The following is a 24,058-nucleotide window of genomic DNA, read 5'->3' on the forward strand; positions in this document are numbered from 1 at the left end:
TCTTCAGTGAATGCCCTAAAACTATTAATCTCTGTAAAGTCAATCCTTAATTACTTTGAACCAAAACCAAGCCGAGAGGACTTCAAAGTTTACTTCACCTGTTGTCAACCACCACAGTAAAAACAATCACACACTGACTCTCCAGAGGTTTCCTCTGCCCTGACACAGACTGGATTAGGACTATCTGACCTCGGTACTATTTTTTAAACCCTTCAAAGAATAGTTACTAACATACTCCCATTTTAAATCCAAACTCTATAATTCATCACAAGAGCCATCTTGGAATTAGAGACCTATTAATGGCAAGTCCAAAGTCACATTATTTTAAAATAGGATTATTACATTCAGTAATCCATGATATATTACTGGGTACTGATGAGTCATGTTGGGCTCGCTCTCTCTTTCCATGGATGCTATCAGACTCGCTGAGTTTCTCCAGCACTTCGTTTTTCTTTCAGATCTTCATCATCTGCAGTATTTTCGCTTTATAACACCGTGCAGATTGGCTGCTGCATCTCCCACATTATAAACAATGAATACCCTTTAAAATTGCATCATTGGGACAAAGTATTTTGCGACATGGGGGAGGCTCGGAAAAGCACTGTACAATAGCAAGTCTGCCTTTCCTCTTTCTAATGTGTGACTTTAGAGTCTGATGTACATGTGCTTGATACTCGATATCCTGTGAAATTACCTGTGGCATTGCTCAACACCTTTCTCATGGTCAGAATAAATTGCACTTCTGTTTTGTGACTGTTCCTTGCCCGTATTTCCTTCTCTTCAGATACATTGTTCTTTTTATCACTCTTTCACACTGGTGGTGATGGTATCTCATGGACTGTTCCCTCAGATTTCCCCTCACATTTTTGCCAACTTGTGGAGTTGCTTTTTTACCGTTTTTAACATTTTGAAAAGGCACATGCTTGAAGATGGATAGCAATGGGATGTCCAGAGTTCATGAAAAGCATTATGTTTTGTTTTAAGTACGTTTCAGTAAATGACCATACAATGCAACAGTTATTCCAGAATGATTCATTTATACAAAACAAGAATTACATCAATGGGGGTACTGCTTCACTCAAACAACATTTTCTCAAAACCTTTATTGACTTGGTTAAAAATCACACAACACCAGGTTACAGTCCAACAGGTTTAATTGGAAGCACACTAGCTTTCGGAGTGACGCTCCTTCATCAGGTGATTGTCTGATGAAGGAGCGTTGCTCCGAAAGCTAGTGTGCTTCCAATTAAACCTGTTGGACTATAACCTGGTGTTGTGGGATTTTTAACTTTGTACACCCCAGTCCAACACCGGCATCTCCAATTTATGGACTTGGACTGTCTCCCAAGTTGCAGCTCAGTGATAGGGATAATGACTTGCTGACACAATGGGTATGATGCGTTTATCAATAATTGCTTATTGTTTATGGTCTTCAGAGAAAATAATTACTGAGAGCAGGCTTACCAGGTTTCAGTGCCTCTCTTGATCTAACTACATTTAGCTTAACCACACAAAATCGCTTTAAGATTTCTACAGAAAAGTGACAAACAAATAGCCTCATTTCATTGGCTCAACAAAATTCCCACGTGTTTTTCAGCCAATGAAGCAATCTTAAAATGTGGCCAGTTTTGTAATGTAGGAAATGCAGTCACTAATTCATGTGCTCCCAGAGACATCAGTCGTGACAATAAACAGGGAATCAGCGTATAGCATGGAAACAGACCCCTCAGTCCAACCAGTCCATGCCGACTGTAATCCCAAACTAAACTAGTCCCACCTGCCTGTACTTTGCCTACAACCTTCCACACACTTCTAAATAAATGGATCATTTGCCGATTAGCAAGAGGTTAACATGTGATGTGCCACAAGGATCAATGCTGGGGCCTCGACTCTTTATAATTTATAAAAATAAGTTGGATGAATGGAGTCAAGGTACGGTAATTGCATTTGCTGATGACACAACTATTGGTCAGAAAGTGAGCTGTGAAGAGGAGGTATACAACAAAGGGCAACTTTTTCACGCAGAGGGTGGTGCATGCATGGAATGAGCTGCCAGAGGAAGTAGTGGAGGCTGGTAACATTTCAACATTTAAGAGGCATCTGGATGGGTATATGAATAGGAAGGGTTTAGAGGGATATGGGCCAGGTGCTGGCAGGTGGGACTAGATTGGGTTGGGATATCTGGTTGGCACGGACGGGTTGGACCGAAGGGTCTGTTTCCGTGCTGTACATCTCTATGACTCTAAGTAGATGAGGATCTGGTGAATGGAATATGGTGTAGGGATATGTGAAATCGCACACTTTGATAGGAATAATAAAAAAAGCATATTGTTTAAATGGTGATAGATTGTAGAGCTCTGAGCTGCACAGGAATCAGCAATAGACACAAAACGCTAGTACACAGGTACAGCTAGGAGTTAGGAAAGCAAATACTGTAGATTGTTATTGGTCATTGGAGGGGACTTGATTACAGACAGAGGGAGGTTATGCTTCACTTATACAGCAGTGAGAACACGTTTGGAGTACGGTGTACAGAATTGGTCACATTTTATATGCAGAAGGAAGCTAATGCATTGGAAGTAGTTCAGAGAATACCTTGAATGGGCGAATTGTTATGAAGTTAGACAGGCAAGGCTTGTATCCTTTGCTATCTACAAGAGTAAAAGTACAAGATCCTGACAGGCCTTAACAGGATAGGATATGATTTACTGTCACATGGACCAAGACACAGTGAAAAGTATTGTTTTGTGTGCTATCCAGGCAAATCATGCCTTACATACATACGTCAGGGTTACAGAGCAGAATGCAGAATATAGTGTTACAGCTACAGAGAGGGTGCAGAGAAAGATCAACTCTAATATCGGAGAGCTCTGTTCAAAAGTCTGATCATGTTAGATGAAGTTTCCTCTTGTTGGAGAGGGGCTGTAGTGGCTAAGTGGTAACGTCCCTACCTCAGAGCAAGGAAACCTGGATTCAAGTCCCACCTGTTCCACAGGCATGTAATAACATCTCTGAACAGATCAATTTGAAAATATTGAGGATCGAGAACCAAGCCCACTGTTTAAAAATAAAAATAACAATAACAAAACGTAGAGATGATGGGAAATTGTTTTCTTAAAGACAGCTGGAAATTTTGGAAGTCACTTCCTGAACAGGCAGTGGAAGCAGAGTGCTTAATATCATTAATGCCGTGGTGGAAAAATTCTTGAATAAGAGAGAGGGTGAAGCAGGATGGCTGGTTTGTGGTTACAGTCAGATCAGCCATGATCTTATCAAATGACAGAGCAGGCACAATGGGCTGAATGACCTACTCCTCTTCCGAACTCTCATATTTTAGTAAAACTGGTTGCAGAGTAAATACTAGTTACAGACATGGGGAGAATTCACTTGGCTTTCTTTCAAATACTACTATGGGATCTTTTATATCCAATTAAACATTACCTCGTAGAATTCCTTTCGGCCCAATAAGTCCACACCAACCCACTGAAGAGTAACCCATCCAGACCCACTCCCCTTAACTAATGCACCTAATCTACACATCCCTGAATATTATGGGCAATTCACCCAACATGGACATCTTTGGACTGTGGGAGGAAACTGAAGCACAAGGAGGAAGCTCACGCAGACATGGGGAGAATGTGCAAACTCCACACAGACAGTTGCCCAAAGCTGGAATTGAACCCGAGTCCCTGGCGCTGAGGCGCAACCGTGCTAACCACTGAGCCACTGTGCCACCCCAATCATAAATAGGGACCTTTTGGAAGGTTTATTTCAAAAATGCACACAGTACCCTCCAGGTGCTCCAGTTTCCCCTCTCAGTTCAAAGATGTGCAGGTCAGGTGAATTAGCCATGGGAAATTGCCCATCATGTTATGTACATTAGTCAGGGGTGGTGGGTCTGGGGGGGGGGGGGGGGGGGGGGGGGTTTGCTCTTCAGAGGGTCGGTGTGGACTGGTTGGGCTGAAGGGCCTGTTTCCACACTGTAGGGAATCTAATCTAATCTACACTAAATAATGCAAAAGAAAAGTGTTTTGAGACATGTTTTAACTTTAACATTAGTATTTGGTTTAACAAATGGTTTGTCTGCATGCATTGTCCAATACCAATTATTAGAATTAACATACGCGAGGCAGACAAAGGCCAAGATATTGTAGCTTTGCAAATTTCCTTCGATCAAATTCTTTGAATGGAATCAGTATTCCCCCTCATCAGACCGACAGAAGCAGAATTAATTCTTTATAAAGAAAAATAGTTAATAGGCATCGACGATCTTACCTTCAGTCGTAAGACAAGGTCAATTCGGTACTTTCCGAGAGGGTTAATGTCATTGAGGATGAGTGCGATAATGATATCGATTCCATTACATTCATGGGTTGTGATGCAGGTCTGTGAGAGACAGAATCAAATATGGGTAAGCTTCATTGCTGAGGGTGTTTAACTACTAATCAGAAGGAGAACAGAAACTTGGTGCTGCAAGCAATTCTATAGCCAACAGCAACACAAAGGCTGCACACTATACCATGTAAACGATGGCAGGCTATTAGTAACATGTATAACCCTTTTGAATATGAAGGTCGACACGATGGTGAGACTGCAATAGAATCACTAAACTGTAACGGTGCAGAAACAGGCCATCTGGCCCATCATGTCTGCACTGGCATTTCCAATCAGCATCAGTTCCAAGTGCCAACCTCTTGCTTTTGTTCCATATCACTGAACATTATTCCCCACTCAAACAATCAGCAAATGCCCTTCTGAATGCCTCATAATCTTAGAGTTTCCATCTCTTCATCATGTTCTCTTTGATAAAGACATTCAGCAAAGTATTCATTTACTGTCTCAGACATGGCCCTTTCTCCTTGTGTAAATCTCCCTCTGGTTTCTAATCAGGCCTGTTTGGTTCAGTTACTGTTTCGCCCACCAACTTCTTGTTCGAGTCAATCCTGCTTAGCTCTGCCCTTGCCCCATTGAAACCCATTCTCTGCCAATCGATTTTTCATACTGCGTGCGTCATTCTCTAACACCATCCAAAACCTTATGATATAATGATCGCTGTCTCCTAAATGTTCCCCATTGATACTTAGAGTCACAGAGACGTATAGCATGGAAACAGACCCTTCAATCCAACTCGTCCATGCTGATCAGATATCCCAACCCAATCTAGTCCCGCCTGCCAGCACCCGGCCCATATCCCTCCAAACCCTTCCTATTCCGGCCCATCCAAATGCCTCTTAAATGTTGCAATTGTACCAGCCTCCACCACTTCCTCTGGCAGCTCATTTCATACACGTATGACCCTCTGCATGAAAATATTGCCCCTTAGGTCTCTTTTATATCTTTCCCCTCTCACCCTAAACCTATGCCCTCTAGTTCTGGACTCCCCCACCCCAGGGAAATGACTTTGTCTATTTATCCTATCCATGTCCCTCATGATTTTACAAACGTCTATAAGGTCACTCCTCAGCCTCCGACACTCCAGGGAACACAGCCTATCCAGCCTCTCCTTTTAGCTCAAATCCTCCAACCCTGGCAACATCCTTGTAAATCTTTTCTGAACCCTTTCAAGTTTCACAACATCTTTCCAATAGGAAGGCGGCCAGAATTGCACGCAATATTCCAACAGTGGCCTAACCAATGTCCTATACAGCTGCAACATGACCTCCCAACTCCTGTACTCAATACTCTAACCAATAAAGGAAAGCATACCAAACGCTTTCTTCATTATCCTATCTACCTGCCATTCCACTTTCAAGGAGTTATGAACCTGCACTCCAAGCTCTCTATGTTCAGCAACACTCCCGAGGACCTTACCATTAAGTGTATAAGTCCTGCTAAGATTTGCTTTCCCAAAATGCTAAGGTCCACCAACCAGGATCGCTTCTGCCTAAAGGACTCCAGTACACTTTGAACTTGGGCCCAAAAGGGGATAGGCGTCCAACACTCCCAGCTCCCTTCACCCTGGCTGACACTGGTCACCTATTCCATGGGTGTCAAGAAGCTGCCCAAAAGCAACCCTTAACTCCAGGCTTTTCTATTCAAAACCTTCCCCTCTGAGCCTCCCACTCTCAGCTGCCTGTAGCCAAAGTCACACTGAGTCTGTTCACCCATCACCCCTTTACTTGGTCACCTACGACAGTCTTACCAGTTAACATTGTACCAATTAGCTCTGATCTACGTTGACTACCCAAAGGCCTATTGGCACACTAGTTCACACGTGACAAACGCGTTAACATTGGAGGAGAATCAATCGATGGGCACTGACTCCTGAAACCTTACCTGATTCTCGTGGCAAGGTCCCTGGCAATATTCAGTCAGCGTCTCCAAAGTCTGGTTGACGAGCGAGACATTTTTCTCGTTAATGTAGAGTCCCAGCAAGCCGAGCCCTCCTGTGGTACTGCCGCAGATACAGTCCATAAACTGCAGCGTTTCACACACCAAGTTATAATTAGTTTTGTTGTTTTGGTGCCGTAGAAAATTCTAGAAAGACGGAAAACGTGAAAATGATCAATCGTCAGTAAGTAGAGCAATCAGATCTCACTGATCTCTTCAATGAGAGATACTTTGATGTAGTCCGCACAAATGGTCAGGTTAGGGACAGGAGCTAGTCACGTCGGCTCCACCAAGATCTGACAGCAGCCCCAAATCCACATTCGAGCCTATGAGCTCATTCCTGATGAAGGGCTTTTGCCTGAAACTTCGATTCTCCTGCGCCTCGGATGCTGCCTGACCTGCTGTGCTTTTCCAGCACCACTCTCTCGACTCTAATTAACTGGACTCAAATTAAACTAAAAGCTACACCACCTGGCACATTCCCAGTGAAGCTCCCATCCACTGGAACGTTAGTTATTATACAAGTATTTATTCAAGCATTCTCCCCAAGGCCCCAGACTGCCAAACCCAGCCCTCACGGCTATATAAAGGTCAATATGGCTGACAAGTCCATGTCTATGTAATTTAAAAAGGGCTGTCACACCTTATAGAATTGTTCCGTTTTCTTGTGCACCACGTTCATAAGAAACTCCAGGGGAACATGCTCCATCACTAATCTATACCACCCCATAGGACCTGGGGGGGTTCTGAGGCCCAGTTCATTAAAATGTTCTTCCTTGCACTATACATAAGAATATTAAATAATCTCTTCCCATGCTCATCTAATGAAGGCAGATTCAGCAGTCCCAAAAGGAGGGATACCAGATCCACCCTAACTTCAATTCCCAGAATCCCTTCCACCTCATTCACTATGACACCCCAGTACCTACAGACCTTATGACACCACCACAGACAATGTGTCAGGGTGCCGGTATTTGTTTTACAGCTAGGGCAGCCTGGAGGTGCCCCTGAACTTTGCTAATCGCTCCGGGGCCACATGGGCTGTGTGGAAAATCTTTGATTGCACTTCATTGCATTTTGAGATCTTCTTCACATTCTCCCATATGTCCTCCAATGTTTCAGATGAAGTTTCTACCCCTAGTTCCTGACTCCAGACTCTGTAGAGTCTTTCCATGTCCTCCATGGTGCCCCCCCTCTGTAAGTGATATCGAGTACTGACTGAGAGAGTGCCCACTCATCAGAGCGCACTCCTCTCCATGTCAGACTTGTGGGGCTGAGTCAAGAGCGTGGTCCTTCTCTGTATATAATCCCTAATCTGAAAATAACAGAAGAGGTCCCTACAGGGTAGCCCATATTTGTGGCTTAACTGGTCATATGACATCAAGATGTCTCCCTCAAATAGGTCTCCCAGGCAGGAGACTCCCTTGACCTACCATACCTTAAAGCTGACCCCGGCGTGAATCCTGGGGCTCCAACCAAAGGGGTAAATGACGAGGTCTTATGCAGTTTTCCCTCGCCCTGCACGCTCTGAACATGTTTATAATAATTGGATTTCTACGACGTTCAGTAAGAGATTTCATCCTATCCATAAACAGCAGGCTGAGGAGGGGACACCTTGGCTGGGAGACCTTGATGATGAGCCATATCGACCTCTGGTCCTTCCACACCCAGTCACTCACAATAGGACAATAAGGCGCTTCTTTGGTATCACTTCAAATCTGGGAGATCGACCGTGCCCGCCCCCCCCCTTACCATGTGGGAGGTATATATAGCTCTGCCACCAAACTGGCGAAAGCCCTCTCCACCCCAGGCCAAAATGTCCCAGGACACCAAAACAAAATGGCCACTCCACCTGGTCACACGCCTTTTCTGTGTCCAAGGAGACCACCAAACCTGGAAGTGACCTCTGCTGGCATATCTGTACTCCATTCATATTGGAAGAGTTATGACCCTTAATAAAACCTGTCTGGTCTTCCTTATGATAGTGGGCACTATCTTCTCCAATCTCAAAGCTAGTGTTTTAGACAGGATTTTCCAATCTACGTTCAGCAGCGAGACAGGTCGGTACGAGTCACAGTCTACAGGGTCTTTCCCTCTCTTTAGAATAAAGTGGGTATTGGCCTCCCTAAGAGAGGAGGAAGGCATTCACCTGACCTGCACATCTTTGGACTGTGGGAGGAAACCAAAGCACCTGGAGGAAACCCCTGCAGACATGGGGAGAATGTGCAAACTCCATGCAGACAGTTACCTGAGGCTGGAATCGAACCTGTGACCCTGGTGCTGTGAGGCAAGCAGTGCTAACCACTGAGCCACCGTGCTGCTAGTTTTCTTCCTCCATGCTTGCTGACCCTGAAGTGCATGAGCTTGGCTGGGGTGATCTGCGAGAAGCCCCTGGTCTTACCTGAAGCTCTGTGTTATGGTTCTCACAGAGTAGCTGCAGGAACCGGAGAATGGGCTCCATGATAGCGATCGCAGGACTCATGGCCTCTTCCTCACCAGATTTCTCTTCTGACACGATGCCCTCACTCCCCACCGGCACCAGATCAGCCTCGGGATCCATCTCCCTTCTGTACATATAGTAGGCTTTGTGCGTGGCAACTGAGGCCTCTGCCAGTTGCCCTTTCACTCCCTCCTTCAGGTGATACGATGAATCTTTCACTGAGGAATATGAAAAGACGCTCTGCTTTGTAATGGGTAAGGTCTATGATGCTCTAGACCCTCCTGATTGCACAACTCAGAAGAGGAGCCCAAGTTTTCACCTCAATAGCATGTTAAGATGCACATCATGAAATCTCTAGGATCCCTTAGATACCTTGAACTTGACCTCTAGACTGACGGTGGCAGGGAGAAGAGAGGGTTAATCAACCGGGAGAGCAGCAAGTCAAACCCAGGAGCAGATCCAGGAGAATGGTTCCAACAATGTGGAAACTTAGTTCCGTGGATGGACAGGAAGAAGTGAGAACATTTTCTGTCAGGAACAGAAGGTTGAAAGAAGATTTTGAATAAGGTGTTCCAAATCCCAAGGGGTCTGGACAGAGTGGATAAGGAGAGATTGCTCCAGTTGGTGGGAAGATCGTGAATAAGAGGGCCTAGCTTTAAGGCGATTGGGCAAGGAAAATCCTCTTCCCCATGTGGCTGGGATCTGGAATGCACTGCTGGAGTGTGTGGTGGAGACAGGGTCAACTAAGGGGAATGCCGGTCTGAAAACGCACAGGATCAAAGGGAGAAAATGTGGGAGAGGCACTGGATGAATCGCTCAGCTCACTTTGTGATCCAACACGATAGAGCAAATGGCCTCTTTCTGTGCTGTACCTGCCGAGAGATTCTGGGGTTGGTTTCATAGCCTGGGCAGCTGGTTAGTGAGAGAGTGTAGACTTCCAACCTAAAGCAGCAATTGTGATCCTCCTGGTGCTGCATCAGACTGATCTCCACAAGCTCTCTTTAGCCACCCACCTCTGACCCCTACACCACCTTGCTGTTATTAACGGGCATTAAAATAAAACCCATTTGACACAAGTCACCACCAAACTAACTCCAGGAAAAGAGAATGAGAATCAACACCATTAGAAAAAAATACCTCCTAGTCTCTGCACAGAATGGAGACAGCACAGAGGAAGGCCATTCAGCCCAATATGTCTGTACTGGCTCTATGCTTGAGCAATTCACCTGGTACCACTTCCCCAGACGCGAACCATTCTCGGTGTCAAATAATGATTAGACTAGACTCCCTACAGTGTGGAAACTGGCCCTTCGGCCCAACTAGTCCACACCAACCCTCCGAAGAGTAACCCACCCAGACCCATCTCCCTCTGACTAATGTACCTAGCACTATAGGCAATTTAGAATGGGCAATTTAGCATGGCCAATTCACCTAACCTGCACATCTTTGGACTGTGGGAGGAAACCGGAGCACCCGGAGGAAACCCACGCAGACACAGGGAGAACGTGCAAACTCTGCACAGACAATCACCCGATGCTGGAATTGAACCTGGTTAGCAGTGCTAACCACTGAGCCACCGTGCTGCCCTCTTGCCAATCAATATCCTCTGCTTCTCAATCCTTGTGTCAACGAGGCCTGTTTCTCCCGATCTACTCTGTTCAGACTCCATCTAGTCTGGAACAGTGGGGACAGACAGCCTCATCCTCTTATCTCTGGGAGTAAGCCACCTCAATTCCTCATTTCTGATTCACCCTGCAACAGAACAGCTGTACTAAAGGAAATTAAACCGGGGTGGGGGGGGGGGGGGGGGGGGTTGATTCCAAAGCTGCAAGGCCATGAAGTGGCCCAAACAGGGGAGAAGCCAGATAGAGAGAGAGCGAGCGAGCAGCAAGGCAGCTGGATTTGCCTTGCCTAACTCTTTGCTCACTGTCATGCTGCCTCTCGGTGGATTAAAAGAGAACAGCTCTAATTATGATTCATGGTCTTGTGTTATCTTACTGTTGTCACAGGACCAGATTATGTCACAACACTGTCCCCCTGATGGTGTTGTGATATTGAATTTGATTATCCTCACTTTTATGATAAAAAAGACAACAGTAGCAAAATGGGCCCATTTCTCCATTTTTAAAGCCTCTTTCTGAGGGCTGTAGATTACAAATACAACTGCAGGCAGATTGGTTTCTCCTGCTTTTACCGATGGAGAGGAGAGTGGTGGAGGGAGGGATCTCTACTGCACTTCGATCAAACAGTTGCTTGCAGCAGGTATGGGATCTGGGGTAAATCCCACACTGCGGCCCCCTGCCCTGGGGTAAATCCCACACTGCGGCCCCCGGCCCTGGGGTAAATCCCACACTGCGGCCCCCGGCCCTGGGGTAAATCCCACACTGCGGCCCCCGGCCCTGGGGTAAATCCCACACTGCGGCTCCCTGCCCTGGGGTAAATCCCACACTGCGGTCCCCTGCCCTGGGGTAAATCCCACACTGCGGCCCCCTGCCCTGGGGTAAATCCCATGCTGCGCAGTGACCTCTGACCTGGGTAAATTTCATAATGTGGGCTGAGCTTTAACCTGGGGTAAATGTCATGGTGCAGGGGAGGGGGCTCCGATCTGGGGTAAATCTCATGGTGGTGGGAGGCCTCTGGCCTGGGTAAATCACACCATGTGATCCACACCAATACCTCAAATCTCACCAGCAGCTGTTCCTTCCATCCCACAAACAACATTTCCCCCTGGGTTGGTACAACTCTGCTCTCAGAGTCCCCAGCAACCCCCCAATCCTGGTTTCTGGTTCTTTCTAGGAGCCCCTGAAAGCCAGGGCCCATGGCCGTTGCCAAGCGACAGTTCTGTGTGGAATCTTCTACATTTGCCTGAGACAACAGGCGGGTCTTCAGTATCCACTCGGAAAGAAGACCTGTCAAACCAACACAAGTGAGGAAACCCTTGGGCAAACAGTCAGGGAGGTTCTGCATCTCGGAAAAGAAGAACATTTGGCCCATCTAGTCTATGCTGGTCAAGTACAAGCAGCTAATTATTAGTGCATCATTGATCCAGAACCTCTCTATAGTCACACCAATGTCATCCAAGTGTTAAAACAAGGCCATTCATGGCTTTCTAGACTCAGTAACTTGCCCCATCCCCCCCCCACCTTTGTGAGCTTTGGTTGGTGCCCCATTGCTATGGAAACGGTGTTACCTCTTCTCCTGTTGACAGGAGGCATGACATCATAATCATCCTCTTTCTTCTTGCAGCTCAGGTCATTGGTGTTGACAGATACTGTTGCCCTTATCTCCTGTTGGGCCAGTTTCATGCGATCGTACAAGACTTTGAAGAACTTCTCCGATTTCTTCAGCTCGTTGAGTTGCCGGTGGAACGAATGCTAAAAGATTTGAAAACAGATGGATTAGCAGCAGGTTGTGGGTGGGTTGTGGGGGTGTGTGGTTAGGCATGGTAGCTCTGGGAATCAGTGGCCGTGCCCTACCTGGATCTGGGTGTTTCCTCCCTCCAGCAACGCGATGCCCAGCATGATGCTCTCTTCGAAGATCCTGGAGTTCTTCGTGTTGGTGATGAGGTCGGTGACCAGTTCCGAGGCCCCAGCCCGGTCAAGGTGACACTGGATCTCAAACACGGAGACCCCACACTTGTCCGAATCAAATGAACTGCTGCCTGCAGGAAAACGTCAACCCAACTCTTTTAGTTGGAAACTTAATTTTGTGGTCCACGGAATCACAGAGGGAGGCCAATCAGCCCTTTGAGTATCCACACTAGCGCTCTCCCTATTTTCACTTCCTCACCCCCTCCCTCATGTTGTAATGAAGGAACTGTATGTGTGCCTCTTTCAGCAAGTTAAATGCCCATCCCTGCTCATGCTGAATCTGTGGGGGACAAGTAATTACCTTCCTTTGCACTGCAGCAGACTGACAGCAGCAAGGTTGCTTCTCATACCCCAGCACAAAGAGCTGGTACACCACCCACCCACAACGCTACCCGGGCTCCACCTCTGAATACACTGACAGCGCAATGGCAGCCACACATTTGATGGTTAAACTTTCTTCCCACTCCACACGCTTCCTCCTCCGCTCCCTCAACCTGCCTCTTCCAAATCCAACCTGGATTAGAATCTTGGTCCCTGACCAGGTGATTCCCTGGTCTGCGAGTTAGAAGACTGTGAGCTTTCAGAGTGCTCTTTCACGCACTGGGGCTGCCGTGTGGTAGCGAGGGACTGCCACACTGTCAGGAGTGCCCTTTCACAGAGGAGACTTCACACTGAGGCTCTGACCTCCCTCTCAGGCCGACAGTGCCACCACATCAGTCATAGGAAGGTTGGGACCTGATAAGCTCCCTTTATATTGCTGCTTGTGGGAACCTGCTGTGGACAAACTGGCAACTGGGTTCCTGCATTGTAACAGTAACAACGCTTCAAAAACACTTAACAGCCCATTAGATCCTTTGGCATGTCCTGATATTAAATACATTCTTAATCATCCAGTTTTTTTTTATTAGTGGGATGAGGGCGTCACTGGCTGGGCCAGCATTTATTGCCCATCCCTCATTGATCAGAGAGCAGTTAAAAACCAACCACATCGCTGTGGGGTCTGGATTCATATGTAGGCCAGACCAGGTAGGCCAGACCCTGAAGGACACAAGTGATCCAAATTGTTTTTTTTAAAAACAATAATTAACAATCACCAGGAGATTAGCTTCTTATTGAATTCAAATTTCACCATCTATCACTGTGGGGTTTGAACTTACAACCCCAGAACATTTGCCTGGAACTCTGGATTGCCAATCCGACAACACAACCACTACGCCACCCCTCCCCCACTTATGTCACACCTCAGAGGCTGGTTTGACTCGAACCTGGCCCTGAAGGTAAACTACAATCACTGCACCACAAATTCCCCACTACGTAAACCATAAGTCTTTGCTTTGACTAGAGCTTCCTGACAGACGCAGACTGCAATTGAAATTCCCGGAGGGCAACTGGCAAACTGCAGAATGCACGCTGCATCAGGCCACCGCGCAACAGTCACAGATTGTTTTACAGTTGAGCCAAGAGTCCTGGGTTCAACTCCCACCTCCTCTTCTGTGAACAGCGTCGCTGGAGCTACAGTATTAGCCTTATCCGAGACAGCAGTTGGAGATTCAGTTGGCATCTTAGCCAAAAGGGAGCATTTATAACAACACAGTCCTCCCTCGGTGCTCCCCTGACAGTGTTAACCCAGGCTTTATGCTCGAGTGCCTGGTGTGGGAGTTGAACCCTTGACTTTTGATTCATGAGGATCACCCAGGAAAACAAGAACATAAGATCAATTTGTTGCTTTTACGTTTGCACATATCTAAACCTATTCCAATTTCTATCATTTTAAACCTTGCATTTTAACAATATGTCCTGTATTTACCTCCAGGTTGTGCAGACTTGGAATAACTCCCTGTCTGTAGTGGGGGATTGATGCTGCTGCTGTGACTGTGACTGTGACTATCTCCTTTATAGACGCTGCGAAGGTTCCCAAAATAGCGATTCAGAAGGATCTTTCTTAAAACCGTGCCCTTTAAATGAACAGATTAAAATTAATAGAAACAAAAGAAGAAAGAGCACTTCAAAGTTTATTTCACCGCTGCCTGTAAAGTAAGCTTCCTGCTTCTGTTAACGACGCTGCGATATGAAGGGGTTGGTTGTTCACGTGCAAACTCTCATTCACTAGCACTCCAAAGAGGGACAACACAATCAAATCCTCAATTCACGGGACATGCTGCAGTAACTCAGCAGCTCTAGCAGTATCTGTGCAGGGCAGACAAAACGGTGGCTCAGTGGTTAGCACTGGCTGCCTCACAGCAGTGAGGGTCCCAGGTTCGATTCCACGGGCGACTGTTTGCACATTCTCCCTGTATCTGGGGTGAATCTTTCTCTGGGTACTCCAGCTCCTTCCCACAGTCTGAAGATATGTAGGTTACACGCTAAATTACCCATCATATGCAGGCTAGGTGCATTAGCCATGGGAAATGGAAGGTTACAGGGATGGGGTGGGTCCGTGTGGACTCAATGTGCCGAATGGCCTGCTTCCACCCTGTAAGGATTCAGTGTGGTGTTGACACGGTTATATCATATGTATGTACACGTGGCATCCAACTCGAGGGGGAGTTTTGACCATAGCCAATCTTGAGGGTGTTGCAGTGAAATGTTGGTCTGGGCCTGGAGCCCAGGACCCGGGAGTAGTGAACCCATAACATTCTGACCCAGAGCAAGGAGTGTTGGCCACTGAGCAACAATAAATAATCCAAGTACCAGAGTGGGTGAAAACTATACTCCCATCCCAGCATTGCAAACTGCTTCAACATCCAAAACAATGCAAATGTTTCAGCTAGACAATGCCTCTCTTTGGGGGTGCTATTTGTTAATTTGGAAATTGAAAGAGTAATTCACAATGGAAGAGCTAACAAAAAAAACACATTGTACAAAATGCATTTAAATAACCCTCCTATGGAAAAGTACAAGAATCTGGAGATCTGTGAGATAGCCCTTATGCTTTTGGAGAAAATTCCTTTATTTCAAATTGCTGGCTAAATTGCCTTGTAAACATTAGATTTCTCTGAAGATAACGGATTGTATTAAGAAACTTGGTCACACAATCAGTTCCAGGAATCAAGTTGCCTGGGAAGTCAGCAATCATTCAAGAAAGGGTAAATAGAAATGTATTATTGGGGGTACAGGGCTGATAGAACCACACACACAAACATATACACAGGCAATTTAGCTTTGACAAAGCTTATGGAAGAAAATTTTTCAATCAAGCAGAATTGCTCAAGCATTCAAATTTCTTCCTTTGACAATTTTTAGAATCCCTGATTATAGAATCCCTACATTCGGCCCAACAAGTCCACACCGACCCTCCGAAAAGTATCCCACCCAGACCCATTCATCTGTCCTATGTCTACCCCGAATAATGCAACTAACCCACACATCCCTGAATGCTACGGGCAGTTTAGCCTGGCTAATTCACCTAGCCTGCACACCTTTGGACTGTGGGAGGAAACCGGAGCACCTGGAGGAAACCCATGCAGACACTGGGAGAACGTGCAAACTCCACACAGACAGTCACCTGGGGTGGGAATTGAACTCAGCTCCCTGGCGCTGTGAGGCAGCAGTGCTAACTGCTAAGCCACTGGGCCACCCCAATTGAAGGAAGGATATTATTAAGTTGGAGAGGGTTCAGAAGAGATTTACCAGGGTGTTGCCAGGAATGGAAGATTCAGGTTATAAAGAAAGGCTGGATAGGCTGGAACATCTTTCCCTGGAGTGCCGGAGGTTGAGAAGTAACATTATAGATGGCTATAACATCATGAGGGACGTAGATCAGGTTAATGGTTGGTGTCTTTCCCCTAGGATGAGGAATTCTGAGACTACAGGGCAGATTTTTAAGGTGTGAATAGAGAGGTTTAAAAAAGACATGAGGGGCAGATTTTTTTTTGTTTTCAAGGTGGTTCATGCGTGGAATGAACTTCCTGAGGGAGTGGTGGATGTGGGCACAGTTACAACGTTTATAAGACATTTGGATAAGTACATCAATAGGACAGGTTTGGAAGGATATAGGCCAGGAACAGGCAGGTGGGGCTAGTTTAGTTTGGGGTTATGTTCAGCATGGACTGGTTGGAGCAAAGGGTCTGTTTCCGTGCTGTATACCTCTGTGGCTCTTTTAACATTGAGTTCTGGGATTGATAAACAGAGACAGAAATCCTAGAAGCAAGACTTCAGATGTGAGGAACTTCAGAAAGAGGAGATTTCTGACCCAAGGTGACTACACTGAAGATGTTAGCAACGCCTGCATTGAGCTGGGTATTGGAGGAGAGCTGAGGGGCAAGGTTTCTAGAAGTATACAGGGGATCCAATACATTCCAACTCTTACACAAATATCTGCAAATATTCTCAGGTCAAGTGGCTCATCTTCCAAGTTCTGACATGGCTAAGATGGCTTTTTGATGTGTAAGTGAAATGGCTCTGGAGGGAAATTTGAGTTAAGAAGTTCACTTTACAGTCAATGTTAAAATTTTAAAGAGAGCCATTATTCACATTCAGACTTTGGATTTTTGGTTTATAAGATTATTTTGTTTTAAAGAGTGAACCTTGTGGATTCATTCCTTTAGCAAACAATTAGATGTTTGGATTTCCCCAAAGAAATAACTAGCCTTTACCAAGATCACAATGTTTTGTTGATTGTAAAGACTGAAGGTTTGCACACCACTGCACTCTCTTATAATCGGACGTCACACCACTCCTGGTTCTACTCCTTCACTTCTCCTGATGAAGGGGCAGCACTCCGAAAGCTTGTGATTTCAAATAAACCCGTTGGACCATAACCTGGAGTCATGTGACTTCTGACTTTGGCCACCCCAGTCCAACACCAGCACCTCCACAATTATGGCGACCATCAACACCTCTCTTTTAGCACAGACATTAAATCAAGGGCTCATCTAATCTCTCCAGTTGGTTGTGAAGATCCTGCAGCAGTTTTGAAGGAAGAGCTGGTGAGTTCTTGTCAAAGTTTAATCGCCCAAAAAGTGTCAGAGGAACAGACTGCCTGGTTATTACTAAGTTACTGTGACACCTCACTGTTGACAGGTTACCTGCCCAGCATTATAACATCAACTAGACTTCCAGAGTGCGGCACTGTCTTGCGGTCCTTAAAAAGGTGCTTCAGAAAAGGCAAGACTCCCTTTTGTTTTAAGGTGAGAGCTCGTGCAAGGATCAATTGTGTTCCAACTCATTGCACAGCACGTGATGGTGTTTTCCCAGAGCATTTCACAGGCTGAAGGAGTTAGTACTTTGAATCATCTCCCCATGTTGTGATAACTGGAATTTCCCATAATCACACCTGACAGCCTGGGGTTGCACACAATGCCCACATGTACAGCCACGGGCTGCTGTGCTGTGGCATGAATAGAACCCAGATAGCCACCACCCTCCCCAAAAAAAATCTCTTTGCCTTCAATTCACGTGGCTGGGAGTAACAGATAAACACAGAAATAAAGGCTGAATGCTCACAACAAGGTTCTTATTATCCAGAAAACGGCTTTGTCACAAATCTAACAGGAACAATAGTCAGGCTGGTGATCGAAATCAAGGATGGTTCTGTGTTATAGAGTCCTTTCAAACAAACCTTTAACACATGACATTTCCCCAAATCTGCAGTTCGAAAATAAAATCCGAGTAAACCATGCTCATGTTGCATTTTTCAGAGAGAGCCCTCACAACATCCTCAGACCCTAAAATGTCAAACATTCTATTACACTGCTCGTTAAAATTATTTTAATGCGATTTTAATTATTTTACCAAAACTGAATGCTGGAAGGCAGCATTCAGGAATTTGTTCCCTGGATTTAAAGAAGCTGCAGTTTATGAGAGTAAGAATGATGTTGGAATTCCTTGGCATTTGAATGTAAATAATTCTTCACAGAAATCCAATAATTTACTTCAGGCAATAGCGTTAAAGACCTTCACAATCAGGAGGGACATTTGCAATGTGGACCCATCCGAATTGGGATTACGGCTGATTCGAGGAATGTTGTTTTATGCTAGCTCAAATAGTCATGGAATCTCGCCTTTACACTTCACATTCTTTGATGGTTTGGCCAGTTTCAGGTGGGCTCTGCTCAAAAGTAAAAGGTGTCATCAGTCAGTCAACTCTAGAGCCGTAATGGTGGGGTATGAAATACTAGAATGGGAGGAGGATCAGCATAAACTGGCTGGGCTGAATGGCCTGTGCCCACGATGTAAGTTCTATGAAGCTTTCATCGGAGTTGGGAAGGGACAGTCATGGGAAGCGTGTTCTTCACTCGGTGGTCGTGAGTTTAAAATTATCGCATGCAACTGGCGACTTCAAAAGCCGAGAACCCCTTTTAAAAAGCACAGGCAGGAACAGGCGGTGAATTCTAAAACAGGTTGAATAATGAGTGGGAGGTGGATGAGCTTCACTGGGGAGTCCTCATTAGATTACAGTTCCTATACGCGTGTGCTACCATAGGGAAATCAAATATCAGGCTGGTCTCTTGCAGGTCTCTCACGCTCTCTCTCTCGAGAACATAGCAATCAAAACTGGCACTCAGTGCCAAAAATAAGCCCAAGGGATATACATTGGGCAACGTTCACTTTACAATAATTTGGCACATGGGCTGGAAGCTTGCTGAGAAACACTGACACATCGCGCATTCTTTATTTTACATTAAGTTCCTTTCCTCACTTTGCTTGTTAAAAGTGGTCAATAAAATTGCCATCAACACTGAGTTGATCTCAACTTTATTCATTCTGTAACCTGTTTATGTTCCAAAATCAATTTTGCCACGGCTGGCCAATTTCTTGGACAAATTCAATATCTGTGCACCCAATTTAGACAGCTGGGGGCTCAGTTCAAGTGAAATGCATTTTCTAAGCAACTGCTCTGTGCCACACTGCACCTGAGCAGCTGCTGTGTAGTTTATTATGGATCGAGACAAGCAAAATACACAGATGGAAATAGCTGTCAAAACTCATTCTTGCTGAAATGCTTTCTGAATTACTGTAACAGAAAGATTTGTATTTGTTTTTCCCTGTAGCCAGGTAAAGGTTCATTGAAATGGTAAAATTACAACAGTAAAAAAAAAAGCAAGATGGCCACAAAACTAGGAGTTATAATGAAATGGAGTGATTCAATTTTTTTTTGCATTTACTTACACACACACACACACACACACACACACACACACACACACACACACACACACACACACACACACACACATCATATAAGTCCTGATGAAGTATTTGTTTCAAGTGTTGCTCTAATGCAAGCGAATCTACCAGCCGAATTTTGCGGAGTGCGATTCCACAAACATCATTATGATAAAGGGAGAATTTGACAAGATGGCAGAGGGAGAATTGTGGGTCAGATCAGTCAGCTCTTCTGTGATTAAACTGCAGGGATCCCACTCCATCCTATGCACATGGTACACTACCCTCTAGTTTCTTAGGGAACTCACCCTCCTCCCTTCATTCCATCCACACAGCGACCTTTATCTATCTCTTCCAAAACCTGACAACTTTCAAAACATGGCTTTGCAACTATGTTTTCTTCTTCCACTTGCCCATTCCTCTTTATTTGTCTCCTTTGCACATCATTAAATGTTATATACAAATGCAAGAGCACCATTAAGAAGGCAAATGGAATATTGTCCTTCATTGCTACAGGGATGGAGTTTCAAATAGGGAGGTTATGTTGGAGCTGTACAGGGTGTTGGTGAGGCCACACCTGCAGTACTGTGTACTGTTTTGGTCTCCTTAATTGAGAAAGGATGTACTGGCACTAGGGGGAGTGGGGGGGGGGGGTTGGGGTTGGGGGGGTGTTGTGCAGAGGGGGGTTCCCTGGGTTGATTCTGGAGTTGAGCGGGTTGGCTTATGAGGAGAGACTGAGTAGACTGGGATGATAGTCATTGGAATTGAGAAGAATGAGGGAGGATCTTCTAGAAATATATAAAATTATGAAGGGAATAGACAAGATAGAAGTCGGGAGGTTGTTTCCACTGGTAGGTGAAGTTGGAACGAGGAGGCAGAAACACAAAATAAGGAGGAGCAGATTTAGGACTGAGTTGTGGAGAAACTTTTTCACCCAAAGGGTTGTGAATCCGTGGAATTCTTGTCCAGTGAAGCATCTGAGGCTACCTCATAGAACATAGGACAGCACAGCACAGTACAGGCCCTTCAGCCCTTGACGTTATGCTGACCTTTTTTCCTAATCCAAGATCAAACTAACCTACATTCCCTTTGTTTTACTATCATCCATGTACCAATCCAAGAGTCACTTAAATGTCCCTAATGTCTCTGACTCCACCACCACCGCTGGCAGTGCATTCCACACACCAATCACCTCTGACATCTCACCGAAACCTTCCTCCAAGCACCTTAAAATTTTTCCCCCTCATGATAGTCATTTCTGCCCTGGGGAAATGTCTCTGACCATCCACTCTATCTGTGCCTCTCATCATCTTGAACACTTCTATCAAGTCACTTCTCATCCTTCTTCGCTCCAATGAGAAAGGCCTTAGTTCCCTCAACCTTTCTTCATAAGACATGTCCTCCAGTCCAACAGCATCTTGGTAAATGTCCTCTGCACCCTCTCTAAAGCTTCCACATCCTTCCTATAATGAGGCGACCATAACTGAACACAATGTTCCAAGTGTGGTCTAACCAGGGCTTTATAGAGCTGCAGCATAACCTCGCGGCTCTTAAACTCAATCCCCCTGCTAACGAAAGCCGACACACCAAATGCTTTCTTAACAACCTATCAACTTGGGTGGCAACTTTGAAGAATCTATGGACGTGGACCCCAAGATCTCTCTGTTCCTCCACACTGCCAAGAATCCTGCCTTTAACCCTCTAATCTGCATTCACATTCGACCTTCCTAAATGAATCACTGGACACTTTTCCAGGTTGAAGTCCATCTGCCACTCCTCAGCCCAGCTCTGCATACTGTTAATGTCTCGTTGCAACCTACAACAGCCCTCCACAACTCCACCAACCTTTGTGTCGTTGGAAAAAAACTTACTAATCCACCCTTCCACTTTCTCATCCAAGTCATTTATAAATATCACAAAGAGCACAGGCCCCAGAACAGATCCCTGTGGAACACCACAGGTCATCGAGCTCCAGGCTGAATACTTTCCATCTACTACCACCCTCTGTCTTCTATAGGCCAGTCAATCCTGTATCCAGACAGTCAAATTACCCTGTATCCCATGCCTGCTTACTTTCTGAATGAGCCAACCATGTGAAACCTTACCTAAAATCCATGTACACCACATCCATTGCTCTGCTGTCAATGTGTTTTGTCACATCCTCAAAAGAATTCAATAAGGCTTATAAGGGATGACCTGCCCCTCACAAAGCCATGCTGACTGTCTCTAATCAAACTATGCTTTTCCAAATAATCATCAATCCTGTCTCAGAATCCTCGCCAATAATTTGCCCACCACCAACATAAGACTGACTGGTCTGCAATTCCCAGGGTTATCCCAATTCCCTTTTTTAGACAAGGGAATACCATTTACCACCCTCCAATCATCTGGCACGACTCCAGTGGACAGTGAGGATGCAAAGATCATCACCAAAGGCATCACAATCTCTTCTCTCACTTTGTTTAGTAACCTACGATATATCCCGTCTGGCCCAGGAGATTTATCTGTCCTCATGTTTTTCAAAACTTCCAGCACATCCTCCTTCTTAATGCCAACCTGTTTGAGCATATCAGCCCATTTCATGCTGTCCTCATAAACAATGAGGTCTCTCTCACTAGTGAATACCGAAGCAAAGTATTTATTAAGGATCTCCCCTACTATCTCCGACTCAGGGGCAAGTTCCTTCCACGATCTCTGATCCACCTTTCCCTCACTCTAGCCATCCGCTGGTTCCTCACATAAAAGTGGAGAGCACCTTGGGGTTTTCCTTAATCCTACCCGCCAAGGCTTTCTCATGCCCCTTCTAGCTCTCCTAAGTCCATTCTTGTTCCTCGTTGAATGCTTTTAAGGGAAGGATAAATAAAGCGTTGAACAGAAAAGGAATTAAGGGTGATGGTGAGTGGGTGGGTAAATGGATCGGAGTCCATGAGAAACATCAGCCACTGAATGGCAGAGCAGGTTCGATGGGCCAAATGGCCTACTCCTGCTCCCATTTCTTATGTTCTTACGATCAAGACCAACAGGTTAAATTGGATGAGGTGGAGTTGGAATGATAATGGGAGGAGTGATGGGGGCAGTTACCTGTATTGAGAGTTGTCCCTGTTGGTGGGAGAGTGGAGTTGAGACCAGGATAGGACAAGATCAGATTTGAAATTTGAGAGATCCGCTGAGAAGTCTAATAACAGTGGGCAAGCAGCTTTGTTGGAACAATCCTTGGGTATCAGTCATCAATGAGGGGTCAGGGTGCCCTGCATTTATGTTTGGAAAATGTAATTACAATAGCTTCAAATAAAACTAGTAACCATAACAAACCTGGACCCCTAGTCATTTAGAGTCGCACTGCTACATTAACAGGGCCTCCAGACAAAATAAGATAGTATTAACTCACCTTTTCTCCAAAGTCATCCTTCCGATTGAGCATTTCTCTCAGCGTTTGAAGAATTTTAATGCAGAGTTTCTCCTCTTTATCCATCAGCTTTTTGGAATGATTAATCAATCTGTGATTAGGTCAACACACTGTCAGTATTAGATTAGATTAGATTACTTACAGTGTGGAAACAGGCCCTTCGGCCCAACAAGTCCACACCGACCCGCTGAAGCACAACCCACCCATACCCCTACATTTACCCCTTACCTAACACTACGGGCAATTTATCATGGCCAATTCACCTGAACCGCACATCTTTGGACTGTGGGAGGAAACCGGAGAACCCGGAGGAAACCCACGCAGACACGGGGAGAACGTGCAAACTCCACACAGTCAGTCGCCTGAGCTGGGAATTGAACCCGGATCTCAGGCGCTGTGAGGCAGCAGTGCTAACCACTGTGCCACCGTGTCACCCACACTGTGAAATCTGACACACAAGCAACATGACGTGCTAAACACTCATGCTAATATTGTTTTTTTTTGGTGATCTACAATATGATGTCAGGTCACTTACTACACTCCATATGCTTTATGAAATACATAAAGGTTGCTGTGAATCATTGAAAGAGATGTTTCAAATAACTGAAGTAAAGAACCATGGGTGCTGGAAATCCGAAACAAAAGCAGAAATTGCTGAAGAAATTCAGCAGATCGGGCAGCTTTTGTAGAGAGAAAGCAGAGTTGGCATTTTGGATCCAGTGACTCTTCATTCAGACCCTTCTGAAGATGGGTCACCGGACCCGAAACATTAACTCTCATTTCTCCCCGCAGGTGTTGCCTGACCGGAGTCCCTTCAGCAATTTTTGTTTTTGCTTCAAATTATTGAATCACTGGAGAGCAGATTTCACTATATATCACAAATATCACTATATTCTATCAAGAAAAAGCCTTCAGTGAATTTACATAAACGTTAGAATTTAATGAGATTTTTAAAAAATGAAATTGACAAACATATTGCGGACTGAAGGCAGACAATGTGACCAATATCTGATGATAGGCATACAAGCGTCTGAAAGGAAGTGGCTGCAGAGTTAGTGGTGGCATTGGTCAAAATACTTCAGAACCCACTGGATTCCTGGACGGCCCCACTGGATCGGAAAACCACCAATCTGACGCCTGAATTCAAAAAGGGAGTGGATCAGAAAGCAGGAAACTGGAGGGGAA

General features: G+C 45.4%; 1 protein-coding gene across 2 annotated transcripts in view; it reads right to left on the reverse strand.

The window, feature by feature from the left end:
• itpr2 (inositol 1,4,5-trisphosphate receptor, type 2) overlaps window positions 1-24,058 on the reverse strand; it is a 266,776-nt gene that overhangs the window by 70,276 nt on the left and 172,442 nt on the right. For both annotated transcript variants that reach the window (XM_060843021.1, XM_060843020.1), the window contains 7 exons: window positions 22,856-22,964; window positions 14,168-14,315; window positions 12,247-12,431; window positions 11,961-12,144; window positions 8,732-8,988; window positions 6,277-6,477; window positions 4,276-4,386 (listed from right to left, as the gene is read on the reverse strand). In XM_060843021.1, coding sequence (XP_060699004.1) covers window positions 4,276-4,386; window positions 6,277-6,477; window positions 8,732-8,988; window positions 11,961-12,144; window positions 12,247-12,431; window positions 14,168-14,315; window positions 22,856-22,964 — 1,195 coding nt within the window. The remainder of the gene's footprint in view (window positions 1-4,275; window positions 4,387-6,276; window positions 6,478-8,731; window positions 8,989-11,960; window positions 12,145-12,246; window positions 12,432-14,167; window positions 14,316-22,855; window positions 22,965-24,058) is intronic.

The sequence above is a fragment of the Hemiscyllium ocellatum genome, chromosome 23, assembly GCF_020745735.1.
Source record: "Hemiscyllium ocellatum isolate sHemOce1 chromosome 23, sHemOce1.pat.X.cur, whole genome shotgun sequence".
In the NCBI taxonomy this organism is placed as follows: domain Eukaryota; kingdom Metazoa; phylum Chordata; class Chondrichthyes; order Orectolobiformes; family Hemiscylliidae; genus Hemiscyllium; species Hemiscyllium ocellatum.